The 19,317-nt window shown below is 61.4% G+C and overlaps 1 protein-coding gene across 4 annotated transcripts in view; it reads right to left on the bottom strand.

Annotated features, from left to right (window-relative positions):
• Positions 1-5,362: 5,362 nt before the first annotated feature.
• OGDH (oxoglutarate dehydrogenase) overlaps positions 5,363-19,317 on the bottom strand; it is a 32,645-nt gene continuing 18,690 nt past the window's right edge. For 2 of the 4 annotated variants that reach the window (XM_038753406.1, XM_038753407.1), the window contains exons 4-24: positions 18,756-18,846; positions 16,128-16,172; positions 14,113-14,228; positions 13,186-13,340; positions 12,889-13,035; positions 12,281-12,371; positions 11,919-12,098; positions 10,775-10,903; positions 10,377-10,556; positions 10,136-10,288; positions 9,658-9,760; positions 9,367-9,495; positions 8,945-9,095; positions 8,651-8,778; positions 8,365-8,543; positions 8,093-8,164; positions 7,541-7,663; positions 7,207-7,279; positions 6,899-7,062; positions 6,555-6,709; positions 5,363-6,462 (exon numbers count right to left, since the gene is read on the bottom strand). In XM_038753406.1, the coding sequence (XP_038609334.1) occupies positions 6,342-6,462; positions 6,555-6,709; positions 6,899-7,062; positions 7,207-7,279; positions 7,541-7,663; positions 8,093-8,164; positions 8,365-8,543; positions 8,651-8,778; positions 8,945-9,095; positions 9,367-9,495; positions 9,658-9,760; positions 10,136-10,288; positions 10,377-10,556; positions 10,775-10,903; positions 11,919-12,098; positions 12,281-12,371; positions 12,889-13,035; positions 13,186-13,340; positions 14,113-14,228; positions 16,128-16,172; positions 18,756-18,846 (2,685 nt within the window). In that variant the 3' untranslated portion in view covers positions 5,363-6,341. Of the gene's footprint in view, positions 6,463-6,554; positions 6,710-6,898; positions 7,063-7,206; positions 7,280-7,540; positions 7,664-8,092; positions 8,165-8,364; positions 8,544-8,650; positions 8,779-8,944; positions 9,096-9,366; positions 9,496-9,657; positions 9,761-10,135; positions 10,289-10,376; positions 10,557-10,774; positions 10,904-11,918; positions 12,099-12,280; positions 12,372-12,888; positions 13,036-13,185; positions 13,341-14,112; positions 14,229-16,127; positions 16,173-18,465; positions 18,569-18,755; positions 18,847-19,317 lie in introns of all 4 variants that reach the window. The other 2 variants (XM_038753409.1, XM_038753408.1) reach the window with 2 other exon arrangements.

Raw genomic sequence — 19,317 nt, 5'->3', positions numbered from 1 at the left:
AATTCCCCACTTTCCCCCAACCCCCCCCCGCCCCGATCCCTCCTTCCATCTCGCACCACCAGCCGACTCGCAAACTCGTCGGGCCCCACAGTAGGCTTCTTCCGCCCCCCGTTCGTGTCCCGGAATGCCGTTGGTAGAACAAATTTGTCCTCCCAGGCTATAACGCAGCCCTCTCCCTAATAATAATAATAATTATGGTTCTTGTTAAATGTTTACTATGTGCCAAGCACTGTTCTAAGCACTGGGGTAGATGCAAGTTAATCAGGTTGGACACAGCCCCTGTCCCACATGGGGCCTCACACTCTTAATCACCATTTTACAGATGAGGGAACTGAGGCCCGGAGAAGTGGAGTGACTTACCCAAGGTCACACGGCACATATGAGGTGGAGCCAGGACTAGAACCCAGGTCCTAGGCCCATGCTCTATCCACGCTTCCTTTCAGCGACACTGCTTCTCCACTGCCCGCATCTGCTATTCCAGACCTTCATCTCCTTCCTCAAACCCCCGCCGCCTCCACCTTCCCTCTCTCACCCCGGTGTCCTTACCGTCTCTGCTGACAAAAACGAAACCACCGGGCACGAGCTCCTCAAATCACCCTCTCATCTCCCTCGCTCCTGCCACCCCTACATTCAGTCTCTTGTCCTTCTCCGTTGTCTTTCAAGGAGAGCTCCCGCCTGCTTTGGAAATCTCTCCCACTTGACCTGCACCTCCAACCTCATCCCTTCACACCTTAAAAATACGCTCGAGTCCATTCTTCTTCCCTCTCTGACAGCCACGTTCGACCCGCTAACTCTCTGATGGCTCTGTCCCCTCTGCCTTTGAACAGGCCCAAATCAACCCTGAACAAAAAAGCCTCCCTTCCCATTCCTGTCCAAACTCCTCGAACCAATCCTTTACACCTGCTGCCTCCGCTCCCTCTCCCCCGACTCCCTCCTCCATCCTCTGCAGCCTGACATCCTCCCCCTTCGCTCCAACGAGATCGGTCTCCCCAAGGTCGTCAGAGACTTCCTCGTCACCTAATCAGAGAAGAGAAGCAGTATGGCATAGTGGATAGGGCAGGGTCCTGGGAGTCAGAAGGTCATGGGATCTCTGCCACTGTCTGCTGTGTGACCTTGGGCAAGTCACTTCACTTCTCTGGACCTCAGTCACCTCATCTGTAAAAGGGGGATTGAGACCGTGAGCCCCACGTGTCCAACCGTGAGACTGTGTCCAACCCGATTTGCCGATATCTTAGTGCCAGTGCTTAGTACGGCGTCTGGTACATCAGTAGCCCTCAACGAATATCATCATCATTATTATTATTATCCTTCAGTTTCCTTTTTTCCTCTACTTCCCATCTCCTACTTGTGGGTGCCCCTCCAGGCTCATTCTGGATTTCCTTTCCCTTCCCTCCCCAGTCTCCCCTCAACCCTTTGGGCTGCTCGTCTGCTCTCATGGCTCCCATTACCCGTTCTTCATGGATGACCCCCAAATCTAGCTCCCTACCCCCCGGCCTCGCTCTTTCTGGGCAATCTCACGACCCCCTCCTGCCTCCAGGACGTGGATGTCCCCCTACCACCGTAAACTCAACACCCTGCAAACTCTTCTCTCCCAAATCCTCTCCTCCATCTAATTCTCCCACTACTGTTGACAATATCAGCATCCTCCACCTCTGAAGTCCACAACTTTGGCAATGTGTTTGACGCCTCCCTCGTTTTCAACCTCTACTGGATAGGACACGGGCCTGGGAGTTAGAAGGTCCTGGGTTCTAATCCTGGCTCCGCCACTTGACTGCTGTGTGACCTTGGGCAAGTCACCTCACTTCTCTGTGCTTCGGTTACCTCTTCTGTAAAATGGGGATTACGACTGTGAGCCCTATGTGGGACAGGGACGGCGTTGAACCTGATTAACTTGTATTTACCCCAGTGCTTAGTACAGTGCGTGGCGCATAGTAAGTCTTAACAGATGCCATTAAAAACAAAACAGAATCCCTCCCTTCAGCCTGTCCCCGAATCCTGCGTCCTTCTTCCCCAACATTTCCAGAATCTGCTTTTCCTCTCCGAACGGCCCCCATGCTGGTCCAAGCCCTTGTCTGTCTGTCTCCGCTTGACTGCTGCATCAGCGTCTTTGCTGACCTCCCTGCCTCCAATCTCTCCGGACCTCACTTTGCTCTGCCGCCCGGATCAGTCTTCTAAAATACTGTTCTGTAACACATCTCCCCACTCCTCAAAAGCTTAGTTACTCATTCCTCTTGGCACTGAGCTGAAACTCATCATCAGCTTGAAGACACTCAATTAGCTTTCTCCTTTCTACTCATCCGTTCTCCTTTCCCACTACACTCCGGCTCACACCCTCCATTCCGATGGAGCTAGCCTAGTCACCGTGTGTCCTCTCCCTCGGCCCACACCCTGGTCACTACCCGGAACTCCCTTCCCCTTCCCGTCCCAAAGACCACAGCTCTCTCCATCTTCATAGCCCTTTCCCCATCCCACCTCCTCCAGAAGGCCTTCCCTGATTCATCTTTCATCTCCCCTCTTTATATTCCCCACCTGCCACTTTGGTCAGCCCTTCCACACCACCACAGAGCTCTGTGTCACCCATCCCTGTAGCACCGTTGCACACAGCAGCCTGAGAGTCAGGAGGTCCTGAGTTCTACCCACTCTCCAACCACTTCTCTGCTGTGTGGCCTTGGGCAAGTCACTTCCCTTCTCTTGAGAAGCAGCGTGGCTCGGTGGAAAAGAGCCCGGGCTTTGGAGTCGGAGGTCACGGGTTCAAATCCCGGCTCCGCCACTTAGCTGTGTGACTTTGGGCAAGTCACTTCACTTCTCTGGGCTTCAGTGACCTCATCTGTAAAATGGGGATCAAGACTGTGAACCCCCCCGTGGGACAACCTGATCACCTTGTAACCTCCCCAGCGCTTAGAACAGCGCTTTGCACGTAATAAGCGCTTAATAAAAGCCATCATCATCATTCTCTGTGCCTGAGTTAGGTCATCTGTAAAACGGGGATTAAGACCGTGAGCCCCATGCGGGACAGACACTGGGTCCGACGCTTAGACCGGTGCTTTGCACATAGTAAGTGCTTAATAAATGCTATCATTGTTATTATTTCCTTGTATCCACCCCAGCCCTTAGTCCGGTGCCCGGCACATAGTAAGCGCTTAACAAAAGCCACAATTATTGTCATTACTATTATTATTATTATTATTTGACCATTCATTCAATCATATTTATTGAGTGCTTACTGTGTTCAGAGCACTGTACTAAGCACTTAGGAAGTACAAGCTGGTAACATATAGAGACGGTCCCTACCCAACAGTGGGCTCACAGTCTAGAAGATGCTTCAAAGAGGTCAGCGTTACATAGCACACACGGCCCCTGCTCTCAGGAAGCTTCCGATCTACATGACAGACATTAAAATTGAGTTATGATGATGATGATGATGGCACTTGTTAAGCTCTTACTATGTGCAAAGCACTGTTCTAAGCGCTGGGGAGGTTACAAGGTGATCAGGTTGTCCCACGGCGGGGGGCTCACAGTCTTGATCCCCATTTTCCGGATGAGGTAACTGAGGCCCAGAGAAGTGAAGTGACTTGCCCAAAGTCACAGGGCTGACAATTGGTGGGGCTGGGATTTGAACCCATGACCTCTGACTCCAAAGCCTGGGCTTTTTCCACTGAGCCACGCTGCATCAGGTTATATGCAGGTGGGATGGCATAGACACTGTCCACCTCCCTGGCGCTGGCGCTGGCTCTGGAGGAGGCGGTGGGTCCGGTGCCCCCCGGGCTCCAGCTGTGGGGCCCGGGCCTTTGTCCGGTCCTCATCATCATCATCATCAATCGTATTTATTGAGCGCTTACTGTGTGCAGAGCACTGTACTAAGCGCTTGGGAAGTACAAATTGGCAACATATAGAGACAATCCCTACCCAACAGTGGGCTCACAGTCTAAAAACGGTCCTCGGCCCGTTGGAGGTCCTGGCTGCGGGGGGTCCCGGGCCCCCGGGTCAGGAAGCAGAGCCGGGCCGCGGCCCTTCCTCTTCCCGCGGGCCCCGCCACAGGGAAGGGCAAGGGGAAGGAAGGGGTCCGCGGGGGGCCCTGTTGTCACGGGCTACCGGCCCTGTGACGCCAGCCGGCTTTCCCCAACCTTGCCCCTCATCATCATCATCAATCGTATTTATTGAGCGCTTACTGTGTGCAGAGCACTGGACTAAGCGCTTGGGAAGTACAAGTTGGTAACATATAGAGACGGTCCCTACCCAGCAGTGGGCTCACAGTCTAAATGGGGGAGACAGAGAACAGAACCGGGTAGGGACCGTCTCTCTATGTTGCCAACTTGTACTTCCCAAGCGCTTAGTCCAGTGCTCTGCACAAAGTAAGCGCTCAATAAATCATCATCATCATCAGTCGTATTTATTGAGCGCTTACTGTGTGCAGAGCACTGGACTAAGCGCTTGGGAAGTCCAAGTTGGCAACGTCTAGAGACGGTCCCTACCCAACAGTGGGCTCACAGTCTAAAAGGGGGAGACAGAGAACAGAACCGGGTAGGGACCGTCTCTCTGTGTTGCCAACTTGGACTTCCCAAGCGCTTAGTCCAGTGCTCTGCACACAGTAAGCGCTCAATAAATCATCATCATCAATCGTATTTATTGAGCGCCTACTGTGTGCAGAGCACTGTACTAAGCGCTTGGGAAGTACAAGTTGGTAACATATAAAGACAGTCCCTACCCAACAGTGGGCTCACAGTCTAAAACGGGGAGACAGAGAACAGAACCGGGTAGGGACCGTCTCTCTATGTTGCCAACTTGTAGTTCCCAAGCGCTTAATCCAGTGCTCTGCACACGGTAAGCGCTCAATAAATCATCATCATCATCAATCGTATTTATTGAGCGCTTACTGTGGGCAGAGCACTGGACTAAGCGCTTGGGAAGTCCAAGTTGGCAACATACAGAGACAGTCCCTACCCAGCAGTGGGAAAAGGGGGAGACAGAGAACAAAACCAAACATACTAACAAAATACGATTGATTGATTGATTGATTGATCCAGTGGGGTGGGGGCGGGTCACGTGGGAGCGAGGCACAGGAAGGAAGGGGTTAACCTCAGGCCGGGGCCGGCGTTTCCACGGCAACCGAGCTCGGGCCGCGCTTTAACCCTCGGCGCGCCAGGCCGCAAGTGGCGGCCGGGGGCGACCCCTAGCGGCCGCGGCGGCGAGGTGCGGCCCCGCCCCGCCCTCCTGCCCTTTACAGGCGGCCAAACAGTAGCCGGCCTCCTCCTCCTCCAAGGGGAGATGGCGTCCCCTTGGGTTCCCCGCCGGAGAGGGCAACCGCTCAGCCACCCCCACCCACTAGGCCCGAGCCGAGGAGGGGAAGGGGATGGCGGCAAGCCACAGGCCCAAGGAGAACTTTATTGGATTGTGAAGCCAAATACAACGTAAAGCTGGGTTGGGTTGGTTTTGTTGTTTTTTTTAAACAAAATAAATAAATCAGATCTGTCACGGGACGGGGTGGAAGTGGTGATTGAGGGGCTGCCCAAATCCCTGCCTGCCCGGGCTCCTGCTAGGCCCTCCGCTCCGGGTGGGGTGGTGGGGTTGACGACGACGGGGACGGGGGGGTTGGCACAGGACGGAAGCCAGCTGGCACTCCTCCGCTTCTCCCTGAGCCTTAAAAGAGGTTCAGTGCGCCGCAGAGAGGGCGACAGACTAGAACAGGACGGGAGACAGAGATGGAGACCAAGGGGCTTCCCCAGTGGGCCAGGCCGAGCGGGGACAGGGGCGCCGGAGGCCGGTGGCTTTAGTAATAGTCGGTGTTTTCCTGCTGGGAGTAGAACTCCCCTACCCCAGAGCCGGGGTCAGAGGCGGCAGTGAGGAGGGCGTGACGGCGATGGACGGGGGCTCCCGGCCCCAGGGAGCCACGTGGAGTGGATGGGGCACGGAGACCACATGCAGAGCCCAGGGGAGAGCTCAGGGAGGAAGCGTGGAGGTGTGGATCCAGAGTGGATGAGGCTGCAGCTCCTCCCCACGCTAAGACCTCACACCCCCTCGCACGGTGGGAGCAACAGCTGTCTGAGGCCCGACAAAGTGCAGCTCAGCCCCCCGCCCGGCCCTAGCCCCTTTCCCTCCCCCTACTTCACCCCCGCCCCTCCCCAGGCAGGCTGGTGGCCCAGGAGTGAGGTGAGACTAATTGGACTGGCAGCCCAGGCACTCCCCTTGCCAAGGCCGCCTGGGGGGTGCCGGGGGTCGGGTGACATAGAGGATGGAGCGGTGAAGAGGCCAGGGGCCCCGCCGGGTGGGGGGCGGGGGCAGTGTGGTGGAGCTCAGGAGAGTTGGGCAGGCAGGACAGACGGACAGACAGACGGAGCCGGCGCCTAGGACAAGCCCTTGAAAGAGTCCAGGTTGAAGGCTGTCTCTAGGAGACGCTGCAGCTCTGTCAGGTGGGTCTTCTTGTTGCCCGTGGCGGGGGCGGCGGCAGGCTCGCGGCCGGCGTACCTGGGGGGGCGGGGGGTCAGGATGGAGCGCGGAGGGGTCAGGATGGGCCGCGGGTCGGCGGGGTGGAGCCCGGGGGAGCCGCGCGTCCGTACCAGACGGGCTTGAGGCGGTCGATGGTGGTCCGCAGTCGCGGCTTGACGTAGTCGTAGTAGCCCTGGTTCTTGTGCTCTTCCTGGCACCAGGCCAGCTCCGCGTTGGGGTACTTGAGAGCCTCCTTCTGCAGCAGGTCGAAGGGGAACGGCGACAGCTGAGGAGACACAGGCACCGGCTTTGCACGGGGACTCCCGGCTGGGCAGGACAAGACCACCGTCCCCCGGGATCCTTGCGAAGACCAAAGGCTTGTCCCCTCTCCACCGGTCTAGGATGAAGCCCGGGCAGCCCTCTCCTGAGGACCCCGCTCCAGGGCGGCCACCGCCAATCCTCCGCCCACCGCTACCTGCTCGACGCGGGTGATGGCCACCTCTGCCTCCATGTTGCGAGCCTTACGCTCGCGTGTGAGGTCATAGTAAACTTTGCCGGTGCAGAAGAGCAGCCGCTTGACGTGGCCGGGGTCCTGGGAGGCAGGCCCGCTGTCCGGGATGATGCGCAGGAAGTGGGTGCCTGCAAGCAGCCCGAGCGGTGCGGGTGACCCCGGCGGCCGGCACCGGGCCACACCGCGAGCCAAGCCCCCTGGTCCGCCCAGCTCCCCGGTCCTCTCCACCCCGTGTCCCCCGGCCTCCTCTGCACCCCCCCCATGCCACGGACCCGGCAGCATGTCTTCGAAGCCTGAGCGGGCTTCGGGGTGGCGCAACAGGGACTTGGGCGTGAAGACGATCAGCTGGAAAACACGGGGAAGACAAGGGGCTCACACGGGGAAACAAACAGGGCTCGCAGAGGGTTCCATTTGGAAAAGAACTGGACGTGGGGGGAGGATGGTGAGGGTTGCAGGGTGGGGGGGGGGCGTCTGGCCACCCTCCCGCTTCCGCCTTGGTCAGTGATCCTCGACTCCCTGAAGGTCAAAGCGGCACCTCCAGTGGCCCCCGGCTACGGAGTGGGTGTCCGTGCCCTCTCTCAGGAGTCAAGCCCCGCACATACTGACCGGCTTTCGGAAGGGCAGGAGGATCTGCCGCCGCAGGACGTGAAAGAAGTTGGCGGGCGTAGAGCAATTCACCACGATCCAGTTGCAGTCGTACAACTGACGCACATCAAAGTCATCCAGTTTCTACAGCGGAGGGTGGACGGTTAGCAGGGAGAGGGCAGGGAGGACAGAGAGCAGGGCACGGACCTCAAAAAACTCCACTGGGTGCCCATCCACCTCGGCATCCAACAAAAACTCCTCACTCTTGGCTTTAAAGCACTCAAGTCGCCTCGTCCCCTCCTACCTCACCTCGCTATTCTCCTATTACAACCCAACCCACGCACTTCGCTCCTTTAATGCTAACCTTCTCACTGTGCCCCGATCTCATCTATGTCACCGCTGACCCCTTGCCACGTCCTGCCTCTGGCCTCGGATGCCCTCCCTCCACTGATCCGACAATGACTCTCCCCCTGTTCAAAGTCCTATTGAAGGCACATCTCCTCCAAGAGGCCTTCCCTAGACCACAAGACCGCAACAGCGGACCACCGAGGGCCGGGGGCAGCCCCCACTCACCGGGAAGACGTCGGGGTCATCGTTGCACATCTGCAGGAAGCGCTCCGGTCTGGCCGACGAATGCTCCGGACCCTGGCCCGGGGGGATGGCGTCAGTGGGCTCAGATACAGGAACGGGACCACGTGGCCGGCCCCCCACCAGCCCACCCCATTCGACTCTGCCTGTCCCTCTCCTTCAGTGGGAAATGGGGTGACGGGGTGCTGGCTCAGGGCAGGGGACAGGCTCGAGGGGACGAGAGTGGGACGGGGCGCGGGAGAGGGCTCCGGGCTCACCATGCCCTCCATGCCATGGGGCAGGAGCAGCACGATACCGTTCTGCCGCACCCACTTGGCCTGCCCCGGGCTGATGAACTGGTCGATGATGCACTGGGCCGTATTGTGGAAGTCCCCAAACTGGGCCTCCCACAGGACTAGGGCGTTGGGGCTGGCCATGGCGAAGCCCAGCTCGAAGCCTGCGAGGACGGCGGGAGGGGAAGAGCCGGGGACGAAGGTGACCCGGGGAGAACCGGCCCCCAGCCCCACCCAGCCCCGCCCCACCCGCGAGAGCAGAGTCACGCACCCAGAACCCCGTACTCGGACAGGGAGCTATTGCAGACGGTGTAGGGCGCTTGGTTGGGCCACAAGTGGTTCATGGGGATGCAGGTCCTCTTGTCGACGTTCTGATCGTGCAGCACGTGGTGCCGGTGGCTGGGGAGGAGGGGGGGGTGCGGGGGCCGTTAGCCCCGGGGCCGCCTGGCACAGTAGGGCTGGGAAGCGGGGGAGGAGGCGCTTGGTTCCCGGGGGGGGAGAGAGAGGCTAGATTCCGGTCACGCCGACGGGCTGAGGCTCCCGGAGGCCAGGAGAGCAATCCCACCTGAAGGTGCCCCTCTCGACGTCCTGCCCGCTCAGCCGGATGTGGATGCCCTCCTTGAGGAGCGAGCCGAAGGCCATGTACTCGGCCAGGGCCCAGTCCACCATCCGTTGCTTCACCATCTCCCCACGCGTCTTCAGGATGCGGCTCAGTCCTGCAGAGGCCCCCAGCTCACCCCAGGCCCCGGCTGGCGGGGCCGCAGCACTCCCGCCCCCCCGGGGAAGGGGTTCCCCCGAAGGCTGCCGTCGAGCCCATACCCCTCACTTCCCGCCCGGGGTCCAGCTCCGTTCAGGGTCCCCACGGAGCCCTCCCTCTTGGGGCTGCGGCAGGGCGGGGCATTTGGCAGAAAGAAGCCCTTCGGGCACCGGGGTCCCAATCCCAGAGAGGGTAGGCCGCTTTTCCAGGCTGGGCCCTGGGGCTGGTACCTCCGTGAATGGTGAAGTCTTCCACGGGCACAGAGCTGGCTACTTTGCCTATATGGGCCAGGTCCTCCTCGGTCAGGCCAGTCGAAGGGCAGGCCATGCTTCGGGGCTGACCGTCCAGGGTGAAGAAACCTGGGGGCCCACGGGGACGGAGCGGCGGCGTGTGAGTGTGGGGAGCACTGGGCGGGGGTCGATGGCGGGAGGGTGGCATCCCGGAGGCCTCCGCCCTTTCCCTCCCACCCCCGCTGCCCCTGATTTGGGGCCGCCCCCACACACGGCAGCTGGCTTCCTCACCGGGCCAGGGGGAATCCAGCCAGTGTTTGATGTGCAGGATCTTCTCATCCTTTGATCTGGAGAAGGCCTCCTCACAGATCTTATCGTACTTGGAGATCTCCTCCTGTAGGGCAGAAGGAACCAACCGGACTGTCACTGAGGGGGGACGTTTCCCTCCCGCCCGTTGCCCACAGGGCCTCCCCTCACCCGCGTCCTCTGGCCTGGAGGGAACGGCTCTTTATAGAGAAAAGCCCAGTGTCTGCTCTGGGTCTGCTGGAGGGGCCCAGGGGACGGGAAGGGGAGCGTCCCGAGTTCCCGGCTGATCCGGGGAACAGCCGGAGCCTTGGTGGGGCCCGGCCCGGGGTGGCTCTGAGGCATGTGGTGGCGGTAGTCCGGTGGGGTCAACCGGTCCAGCCCAAGCCTCCTGAAGGGGCACCACCACCCTCTGGGTCCATCTGGGGTCCGACTCCGGACCCCGAGACGGGGCGTATGGCCGCACCTCATACTCGGGCTGGTTGACGACGCCCTGCTCCACGAGCGTCTCGGCGTATTTCTGCAGCACGGGCTTCTGCTTGCGGATCTGCTTGTACATCAGCGGCTGCGTAAACATGGGCTCGTCCATCTCGTTGTGGCCGTTGCGCCGGTAGCACACCTGTCAGCCGGGGGCACTGGGGTCAGGATGGCCCCGGTTGGGACCCTGCCCGCCCCACCGTCAGCCCCCGCACGCCGGGGCCACGCACCAGGTCCACCACCACATCCTTGTGGAACGTGCTCCTCCACTCGGCCGCCACGTTGCACACGTAGACCACGGCCTCGGGGTCGTCGGCGTTGACGTGGAAGATGGGGGCGTTGACCACCCGAGCCACGTCGGTGGGATACGGGGAGGAGCGAGCCATGCGGGGGTCGGTGGTGAAGCCGATCTGCGGAGGGAGACGGGGGACTTGGGACCGGGCCTGGGGCCCCAGAGGTGGCGGCGACGGCCCGCGTCAGACGACGTCTTGCTGTAAGAGGCAGGAGACCCACCCCCAAGGACGGACGGACATAGGGCGGGTACGGATGGGTCTCTGTTGTGGCCGTGATGTAGGGGAGCGAGCCCCCTCGCCGGGTCTACCCAGGGGCCCCCGGGGCACAGCATCACCTGGTTGTTGACCACCACGTGGACAGTGCCGTGGGTCGTGTAGGAGGGCAGGTCGCTCAGGTGAAAAGTCTCATACACGATGCCCTGCCCGGCAAATGCGGCGTCTCCGTGGATCAAGATGGACATCACCTGCGAGGGTGCCGTGAACGTCAGACCGTGGGAAAGCCGAGCCCCCGACTGGTCCCCGGGGACCAGGAGCGTCGCCGATCCCGGTCACAACGCCCCGGGGTCCGCGCCGTGTGCTCCTGGAAAGAAAGCCATCCCAGGAAGCCCAGGCGGCCAGTCGCCGGGAGAGCGGAGGAGGTCCCATCATGGGGTCAGTTGAGCGAGCCGCCTGTAGCCTCAGCAGCCACTGCCCCGGCCAAAGGCCCCCACCTTCTGCCCTGCCTCTCCAGGCCAGGGAGAGTGTCCCAAGCAAGTCCCGTGCCAACCGGTTCCGCACCCAGCGGGAGGCTCCGCTATGCTCCTGGTAGCCCCTCAGTGGGCCTGAGGCACTAGGCTCCATCCAGGATGGAGTGCCTGGCCCTGGGGGGATCTGAGGAGTGGCCAGGACAAGGAGGAGGATGTGGAGGGAGGGAGGGAAGGAAGGGGTGGGCACAGCTCTGGCTCTCTTCAGGCCAAGCCTGGGGTCTCCGTCTACACCGGCCTCCGACGTACCAGGCTGGGTGGGCTACATAGCAACAGCATGGCTGTGCCAAGCTAGTGTATGCTGTAGCCCCAGCCAAGTTGAATTCCTTCCTTATCCAATCCTCCCGTGATCCCCCCAGCCCACCCGCAGTCCAGCTGCTCCAGGCCTCCCATCCACAGATAGGACACTACGTTCCCCCGTTTCTCCTGGGACACCCCAAGGCCAGGCCTCATCTACTCCACAGACTCAGCCCAGTACCTGGTGCCACCGTGGCTCCCAGCCTGCTGGTGGGGCAGAGGGAGGCGAGGAGGGGAAGGCGGGCCGGACTCTAGAGGTCACAGAGGCCACAGAAGCCACAGGGCAGGGAACCCCAACCGGGACATCTGGAGGAAGCTCCTCAAGGGCCGGACTCTGGCTCCAGCCAGACTCCGGTGGGCACCCAGGATGGATGTGGGAATTGGCACCGGGGGGGGGGGGGGCAAAGCACTCCCGGCTCCCCGAGGCCACATCCCTCACCTTTTTCCCCTCGCTGTCCCCGCAGTAGAACTGCTCTGCCTTGGTCTTGCCCATGACCACGGGGTCGGCTGCTTCTAGGTGGGAGGGGTTGGCCACCAGCGACAGGGTGATGTTCCTGTCGGTCACACGGTTGATCCTCCGGTGGTACATGCCCAGGTGGTACTTGACATCGCCGGAGCCCTGAGGAGGCCAGCACGCCCAGGTCGGCCCAGGGCGGTCATGTCCTCGTGGTTGCCTCCCAGGATCCTCAGCCCCTCCGTGGCCCGAATCGCTCCCCGGTTCCCAGGCTGGGGTTGGGAGAAGCCGCATCCCGGTGGAGATCCTGCCCCACCCGACCCCGACGGTGGGTCCCAGTTCCTCACCTCATCTGCCGCCTCCAACTTTGAGTCAAACTGACAAAAAATCTGCTCCAGCTCCTTCCGGATCACGTTGGCCAGGACGTTTAGGCGGCCCCTGAGGCACACACGCAGGGTCACCGGGCGAGCCCCGACCGCATCCCACTCCCCGGCCCTAGCTCCACCCGCTCCGAGGACCGGCGGGGCGGAGCGGGGCCGGCCCGTGGGGACCCAGAGCCACCCTGTCTTGACGGCCAGCGCCTGGCCCCAAGTGGAGAGAGTGTTTGGGGTCTGGTGTGGGCAAGGACCACCTTTGGCTTCTGGCGGCAGAGCCTCCCGCTGTGACCCACCCACTCCCTCCTCAGTCCTTGGACTAATTACCCAACAGAGGCTTCCTGTGGACATGCTCTTCTCAGAGTAGTGGGACAGGGTGATGCCCCCACCCTTTGGTGAAGGCACTGGGCCACCTCTGAGGGGCTGCTAACGGAGCCCACGTGGGCCGGGGCAGGTGAGTCATCCACGGGTGCGGGCTCCGGTCCAGTTCCGTACCGCGGCGTGTGGGTGTGTGTGTACGTAGGGGGACGGCGTGGGCAGCTGTGAGGGCAAAGGAAGACCCCCTGCCGCCGGCGGGCTACCTGTGCGGCATCCCCATGATGACGTAGTCCACCCCGTTCTCGCTCGACTTGTCGATGATGGTCTTCAGCGCCGGGATGAGCACCTCGCAGCCCTCCAAACCGAACCGCTTCTCGGAGGACCACTTCCGCTGAAGGAACTCCTCGAACCTGGGAGGCGGGGCCCCGTGCCGGCACGGGAAGCCGTCCTGACCAACTCCCCGGACGAATTTCCAATCGCTGCTCCCCGGGCACCCCGCCCACCCACCCCTGACCTCCGCGACCCTGGCCCCGGCCCCTCCGGGTGGTAGGAGGAGGTACCTGGTTGACCGCACCAGCCTCGCCAGCAAGGTGCGCTTCTCCTCGCTGCTGAACTGCATGACGCCCGGAGTCTCAAACTTCTCCCGGATCCACTGGCACTGCTCCAGGTCGTTGATGAACATGAACTCCACACCGATGTGCTGGCAATAGGCCATCTATACCGCACGTATGCGTGCAAGTGTGTGTACACACACACACACACACACACAGAGGTATAAGACTGGCTTCCACCAGGGTAAGACCACGCCTGGCCCCTGGCCCTGATTTTCCCTTCACACCCCCCCCAACCCCTTTCCTCGGCCCCCAGGGGTAGCCAGGCTGGGCAGAACAGCGAAGGAGAAGGAAATGAGAAAGTGGGCACCCAGGCAAGCAGGTGTTCCCTGTCCTACCACAGACTTGGCAGTGTGCCCTGCTGGCCGGGTCCAACCTCCCCACTGAGGGATGCGACCAGGGCTGCCCACATCACACAGGGGAAAAGCTCACTCGGGGGGTGCTCAGATGCCGGCCCGCCTCTACGTGGGTGGAAGAGGGGTGGGTGCATTCCCCTGGGGAGCCCAGGGAAGAGTCTGACCCCTCTGGCCCCGGGGAGATCTCTGGCCGGCTTATGGGCCGAACCCAGGCCGCCTTCTATTTCACGGCTCCCTGCCTGCCCCGGGCACTGGCAACAGGCTTCAAAGTGCTAGCTGGTAGGAAAGTTGTCATCCAGGATATCTTCCACCCAGGCCGGGAGCTCCCGATCAGACACCCCATGGACGGTCCCCAAATTCCCTGGCCCAGGCTCTTCCTACCATGCCATGGGAACGAGAAGGACGGAGTGAGGGAGTACCCAGATCTCTAACTGCGGTTTCCCAAGCCCAGCCCCTTCCTGAGATGGCACCACCAGGGCACCCCCCGCCCCCGGTCTCCCCTGTCCCGGGGGCATCTCACCTCCAGGCGCCGGATAATCTCCCGGAGAGGAAGGGCCGACTCCGTCCCTCCAATGAAAGTGGTAGTGGGCAGGTGGAAGACCTTGTCCAGGTCTGACTCGTCCAGGCCGTAGAACCCTGTGGGCAGGTGGTTGGGGGTGGGAGGGCCGGGCCCAGGGAGGAGACAGATGCGTGTTTGCGGGGCCCGGTCATTGGTGAGGCGGGGAGGAGTGGGGAGGGGGAGGAGGCAGAGGATGAGAAAGAAGAGGGCAGAGGAGGAGAGGAAAAAGAAAGTTGCCCAAGACTCGAGATCCAGAGAAGGACCAAATCTCCAGGACCGAAACAACCGATCAATTAATCCATCAATCAACCGTATTTACTGAGCGCTTACTATGGGCAGAGCACTGTACCAAGAACTTGAGTGATGGTGAAATGCGGCCCCACAGGCAAGCGGATCAAGAATCAGAAAGCCAGGGCCGCCCGCCCTCCCTCCCACCCTCGGCGGCGGATGAATGGACGGCAGCGGCGGGGAACAAACTGGGATCGGGGCGCGGCTTTGCTGGCCATAGTCACCCCCCATGGGGGTTGGGGGCCAGAGAGTCCTGACCCATCTTTAGGGCAAGGAGGGAGAAGGGCTGTGAGAGGACCTGGGTCAGAAGAGGTCCGGGGCAGCGGGGGGGTGGATGCTGTCTACCCCCAAGTATTTCAACAGAAGCGTTAGGCTCCTCCACGCCCACTGGCTGCCCCGCACAGGCCCCCCCAGCCTGCTCTGGATGCCCTTGGCAGCCGGGAAATAAGGCCAGCGGGACCCCAAGCCACACAGGGAAGCCAGTCCAGAAAGGCGGTTGAAGCCTCCCACGTGGGGCCAGGCTCTCCACGGCCCCAGCCGGTGGCAGGGTCACCTGGAACGGCCTCCCCCGGCCCGCTTCTCCCCTGGTTGTCTGACAGGGCTCGGTCGGCCCAAAAAATCCGGCCGAGGCTCCCAGCTGTGCCGGCCCCAGAGTGGGCAGCTCAGTCAGCTCCCGGTTCCCAGGGCAAGCCAACAGAAGAGTGCCCACCCAGCCGGAAACCACCATGCCTCTGGCCATGTCATCGAGTAACGGGGACCGAACCTGAAATGCCAGAGGGGTTTCAGAACCACTGACCTCTCGTGGGCTCGGCCACCCTTCCACTCCTCCCTATGCCAGGAAGTCAGACACGCTCCCAGACCACTGCCTCTCTGTCCTTACGTCCACTCGTCTCTACCCTCCCCGGGATGAATGCAGGGGCCTGCCTCCAGCTCCTGGCCCAGGACCCGAGTTCCGAGCTGACCCTGGCGACTGGAGGCTGGCCACTTCCTGCTGTTGTCTTCAGATGCGGCCTGTCGAGGGAGGAGGGGAAGGTGGACCCCCGGCCCCTGGGGCCCAAAGTGCCTTTCGAGAGGCTGATGAGGAGAACCCGGGAGGTAAGTCGGGGGAATCCAGCTCGGGGGGGGGCCTGTTGTCTCAGAGAAAGCTGGCCTGGAACAGACCGTGGAGGGGAGCCGAGGGCTGCACCTCCCCTCACCCACCCTTTCCTGAAGACTGGGGCTGGGCAAGCTACCCCAGGGCCATCAGTGCTGGTGTGATCTGTAGGTGCCAGGAGCGGGGAGAGAGACACCCCTAGCCAACCAGAGCCCCATGATGTGGGTCAGAGAGGATCCCCGCCCCACCCCTGCAGATCGTCATCATCTCAGCCAGGACTGGGCAGAAGGAGACGTGCCCAAAGAGATGCCACAGGACTCGTTCTGCATGCCAGAAGCCCGGCGTGGGGGACGGAGATGAGAGACACACCTGACACTGGAAGACGGGGCATCCGATGAGTGAGAGCGAACACAGATGAATATGAGCACATGAGAGGGAGCATGAGAACACGAGAGAGAGCACGAGAGATAGGGCAATGAGACGTGGCCACCTCCTGCAGGAGGGGTGAACGGATGACCGGCGGGAAATCCCGTGGGCGGGCCCAGCGCCGGACCGGGGTGGGAGGTGGGCTCCCTGCTTGCCTTCCGTACCGTACCTCCTACGGTGAGCAATCTCAGCCGCTCCTTGAACCCTGCAAGGTCTGGGAGCCGGGGAGGGCCGAGAGGGCAGGCGAGCGCACGGGGGAGAGAAGACAGCAAGAGTTAGTGAGAAAAACCGAGAAGCCAAACGCCAACAGAAGGAGAGAGGAGTGGGAAACGGCAGAGTCACGACACAGCACACAACCAAGACACAACAAGCCAACACAGGGACAGGGTTAGTGTGGCGTGTGACTGACAGAAGATGATGAGTGAGAGGGATTGATGATGCAGACGTCCCGCGGGGGACAGCTGGAGGAAGATACTGCTCGCAGACTCTGGGGAGCGGCCCAGGGGTCCGGCCTGAGATACCCTCTCTCCTCTCCGGTCCCCCGGGGACCAGAGGGGCCACTTTCAAGGCGGTGGGCTGTCTGGACCTTTGCTTGGGTGATTTTGGGGGCAGGGTCCGGCGCTTAACAAGATGCCTAGATGGTGTCGACAGCTGGGTGGGGCTGGGGGAAAAGTCCTCCTCCCCCAGGGTGCGTCTGACCCACCGGGATATGTTCCGTGGGCAGGGGGGCTGCGGCAGTTTGTGGCCTCTGCACTCTGCCGATGGTGAGGGTGGCTCACAGACCGAGATGCAGTTGGTGCCCAGCCCCCCTCCCGGCACTGGGGAAGAGGCAGCTACGCCAGGCCAGGGCAAAAGGACCTCCAGTGAAGTCCTTTCCCCAGCAGTTGTGCCCTGGGCCCATCTGGTCCTGCAGAGCAAAACACGGTGCCAGTGTCTCCAGGCACCCGTCCTGGCCCAGGGGTGAGGTGACTTTGAGCATTCTCAGGTCTGGCGAAAGCACTGCTTTCTTCCATTGGCTCCCTGACACCCAATGTGTTAGGGTGGACGAGGTGACAGAATGGCCTGTCCCTCCCCCACTGGGGGGGGGGGGGGGGGGGGGGGCACCAGCGGATCCCTCTCAGTATTATTGGTCAGGAGCAAGCGGCGTTCCAGGCCTTTGCACCAAGTCACCTTGCACTTCTGACCACGGGCAAAGCCATCACACCCCTCTCATTCTCCCGATTTTCCCAAAGGGAAAACCACCTCCAGGCCCCTTCAGGGTCACGCGAGGACAAGGAGACCCTAGGCGAAAGTGACCTGGGCTCTGGCGGACTGGCATCCACCCACTGAGCCTAGCTCTGAAGCCCGCTGATGCTCCCATTTCCCTTGGGATCCATCCTCGCAGCCCAAGATCCCCCCCTGCCCACGAGGAGAAGACCCAAGCTCCCTGGGGGGCTTCCCAAGAAACCAAAACAGCTCTTGCTCAGGCACCACCACAATTCCTCCCCAGTACCAGTGGTCCGTCTTCCTGCTCCCCAACTTGGCCCCGAACTCCCCAAGGGTGGGCCATGGTGGCCTCGCATCTTAGGTCCCCTCCACAGTGCTCGGGACAGCAGGACGTCGGGACCCGGATGCAGCATCGGCCTCAAGTCCTACCTCCAGGGATGGCTGGGAAGCCCGACCCCTGTATTCTCCGGCCCCACTCTGCCCTCTCCCAATAGCCTCGGCGGCAGGAGCCTTTGGCCACCCGGGCCCCCACGCCCATTGGCGGGTGGGGTGGGAGGGTGGCACTGCCCGTTGTTAGCATGCAGAAGATCGGGTTTCTGGGTTAGGGGTCATTATCGTTTCTCTAATCTAGGTTAGCAGCCCGGGCAGATTAACCCCCCCAAGCTCCTGTGGTGAGAGAGCGCACACCCAGCCCCCGGCCTCGCAGCAAGCTACGATGAGGTCACAGCCCTTAGCGGAGACCAGTTCGGTGTTAGAGCAAAGGCACCGGGAAAAGGAGAGCGGTGGGGGACGGGGGAGAGATGGCGGATACTGGGAGGTTGAGTCTAGCACCTCAGCCCAGGCGTTCCCCTCGGTCCACCTGGCCCCCGACCTCTTGGTGCTCTGGGGAGGGGTACCCTCTCCCAAGTTTCCTCACTGTGATCACTAGGTTTGGGCCATCGCTCACTTAACTGGCTGTCAAACTGACCCCCGGGAGGGGCGTCCCTAACGACACCGGTGACCAAGGGAACCTTCTAGGCCTCTAGCCTGGGCTGGTGGGGGAGAGGCGGGTGGCTGCTGGCTACCCAGAGGGCTCGGCACCCGGGGCGAGGGAGCCCAACCAGGGTCGGAATTCCTCCCCATTCCAGACCACTGGGACGGATCGCCTCGAGCCCGGTATCGGCCCAACCTGGAGCGATCAGTGCCGAGAAAACCTAAGACTCTTTCTCCACTCTTCGGGAGTGGAGCCGAGCCGGGGAGAGGGGAGCGAGGGGGAGCACAAGCCACACGGCCCCCACCCCACCGGGCTCCTGGGCCCTCACCCAGTCGGTCTGAGGATGTGATTATGTCTGCTGGGACGGACGAGTCCAGATCGGCGTCCAGGATCCCCAGGGGGTCCAGCTGGGCCACATGGTGCCCTCGGATCTATGGGGTGGCCGGGAGTGGAGGCGGGGAGGGGGGACGGACGGACGGACGACACACACCGAGGATGGGTGGGGGGCCAGGGAAGTGACAAAATGAAGAAAAAAAAAAAGAGACAGAGAGAAAAGGCAGGGGGAGGGGTAAAAAAAAGGAAAATTACATTCCAATGAATTTGCAGACTAATTCTCACCGACATTTGGAGAAACAGTTATTGGAGCCTCATCAAAATTTACACAACTAATGCCGAGAGGGTCGAGCTTTGCAATGTGGTGACCCCTGACCTGAAAGCAACAACATAAATTAGTCATTAAACATCCAAAGGGGACGGGGATGGGGAGGTAATGGGACCGCCCTCACGCCTTTCACACGTAACCCTTCTCGGCCGGGCCTGGGATGTGTCACCCCCAAGGACCCATGCAACGGGCACCTACTTGCCCCACGTGGGTCGAGGAAGCCTTAAGAGCTGCGGGGTGCCTTTGTTTGGGTGGGACCAGGCATCCCAGCCCAGGGAGCACGGGATCTTGGAGAGTCACACCCCCAGCCCCTGAAGTTAAAGAGCCAAGTCAAAGACACGTATGCCTCCCCTGTCGCCCCCCGCCAACCCCCACCCCCAGCAATGGCACCTCACTTGCTCCAGGAAATGGAGGGGTTCCTGTCAGGGCCCTCTGACCAATCATTGCAATGGGAGCTTCCTGCCTCAGCTCCCTCGCCCCACACTCCTTGCCTGCCCCCTCAGCGACAAGGGGATCGCA

The sequence above is a fragment of the Tachyglossus aculeatus genome, chromosome 11, assembly GCF_015852505.1.
Source record: "Tachyglossus aculeatus isolate mTacAcu1 chromosome 11, mTacAcu1.pri, whole genome shotgun sequence".
In the NCBI taxonomy this organism is placed as follows: domain Eukaryota; kingdom Metazoa; phylum Chordata; class Mammalia; order Monotremata; family Tachyglossidae; genus Tachyglossus; species Tachyglossus aculeatus.
The sequence above is the reverse complement of the archived record's forward strand: the minus strand, read 5'-3'. Positions and strand labels throughout refer to the sequence as shown.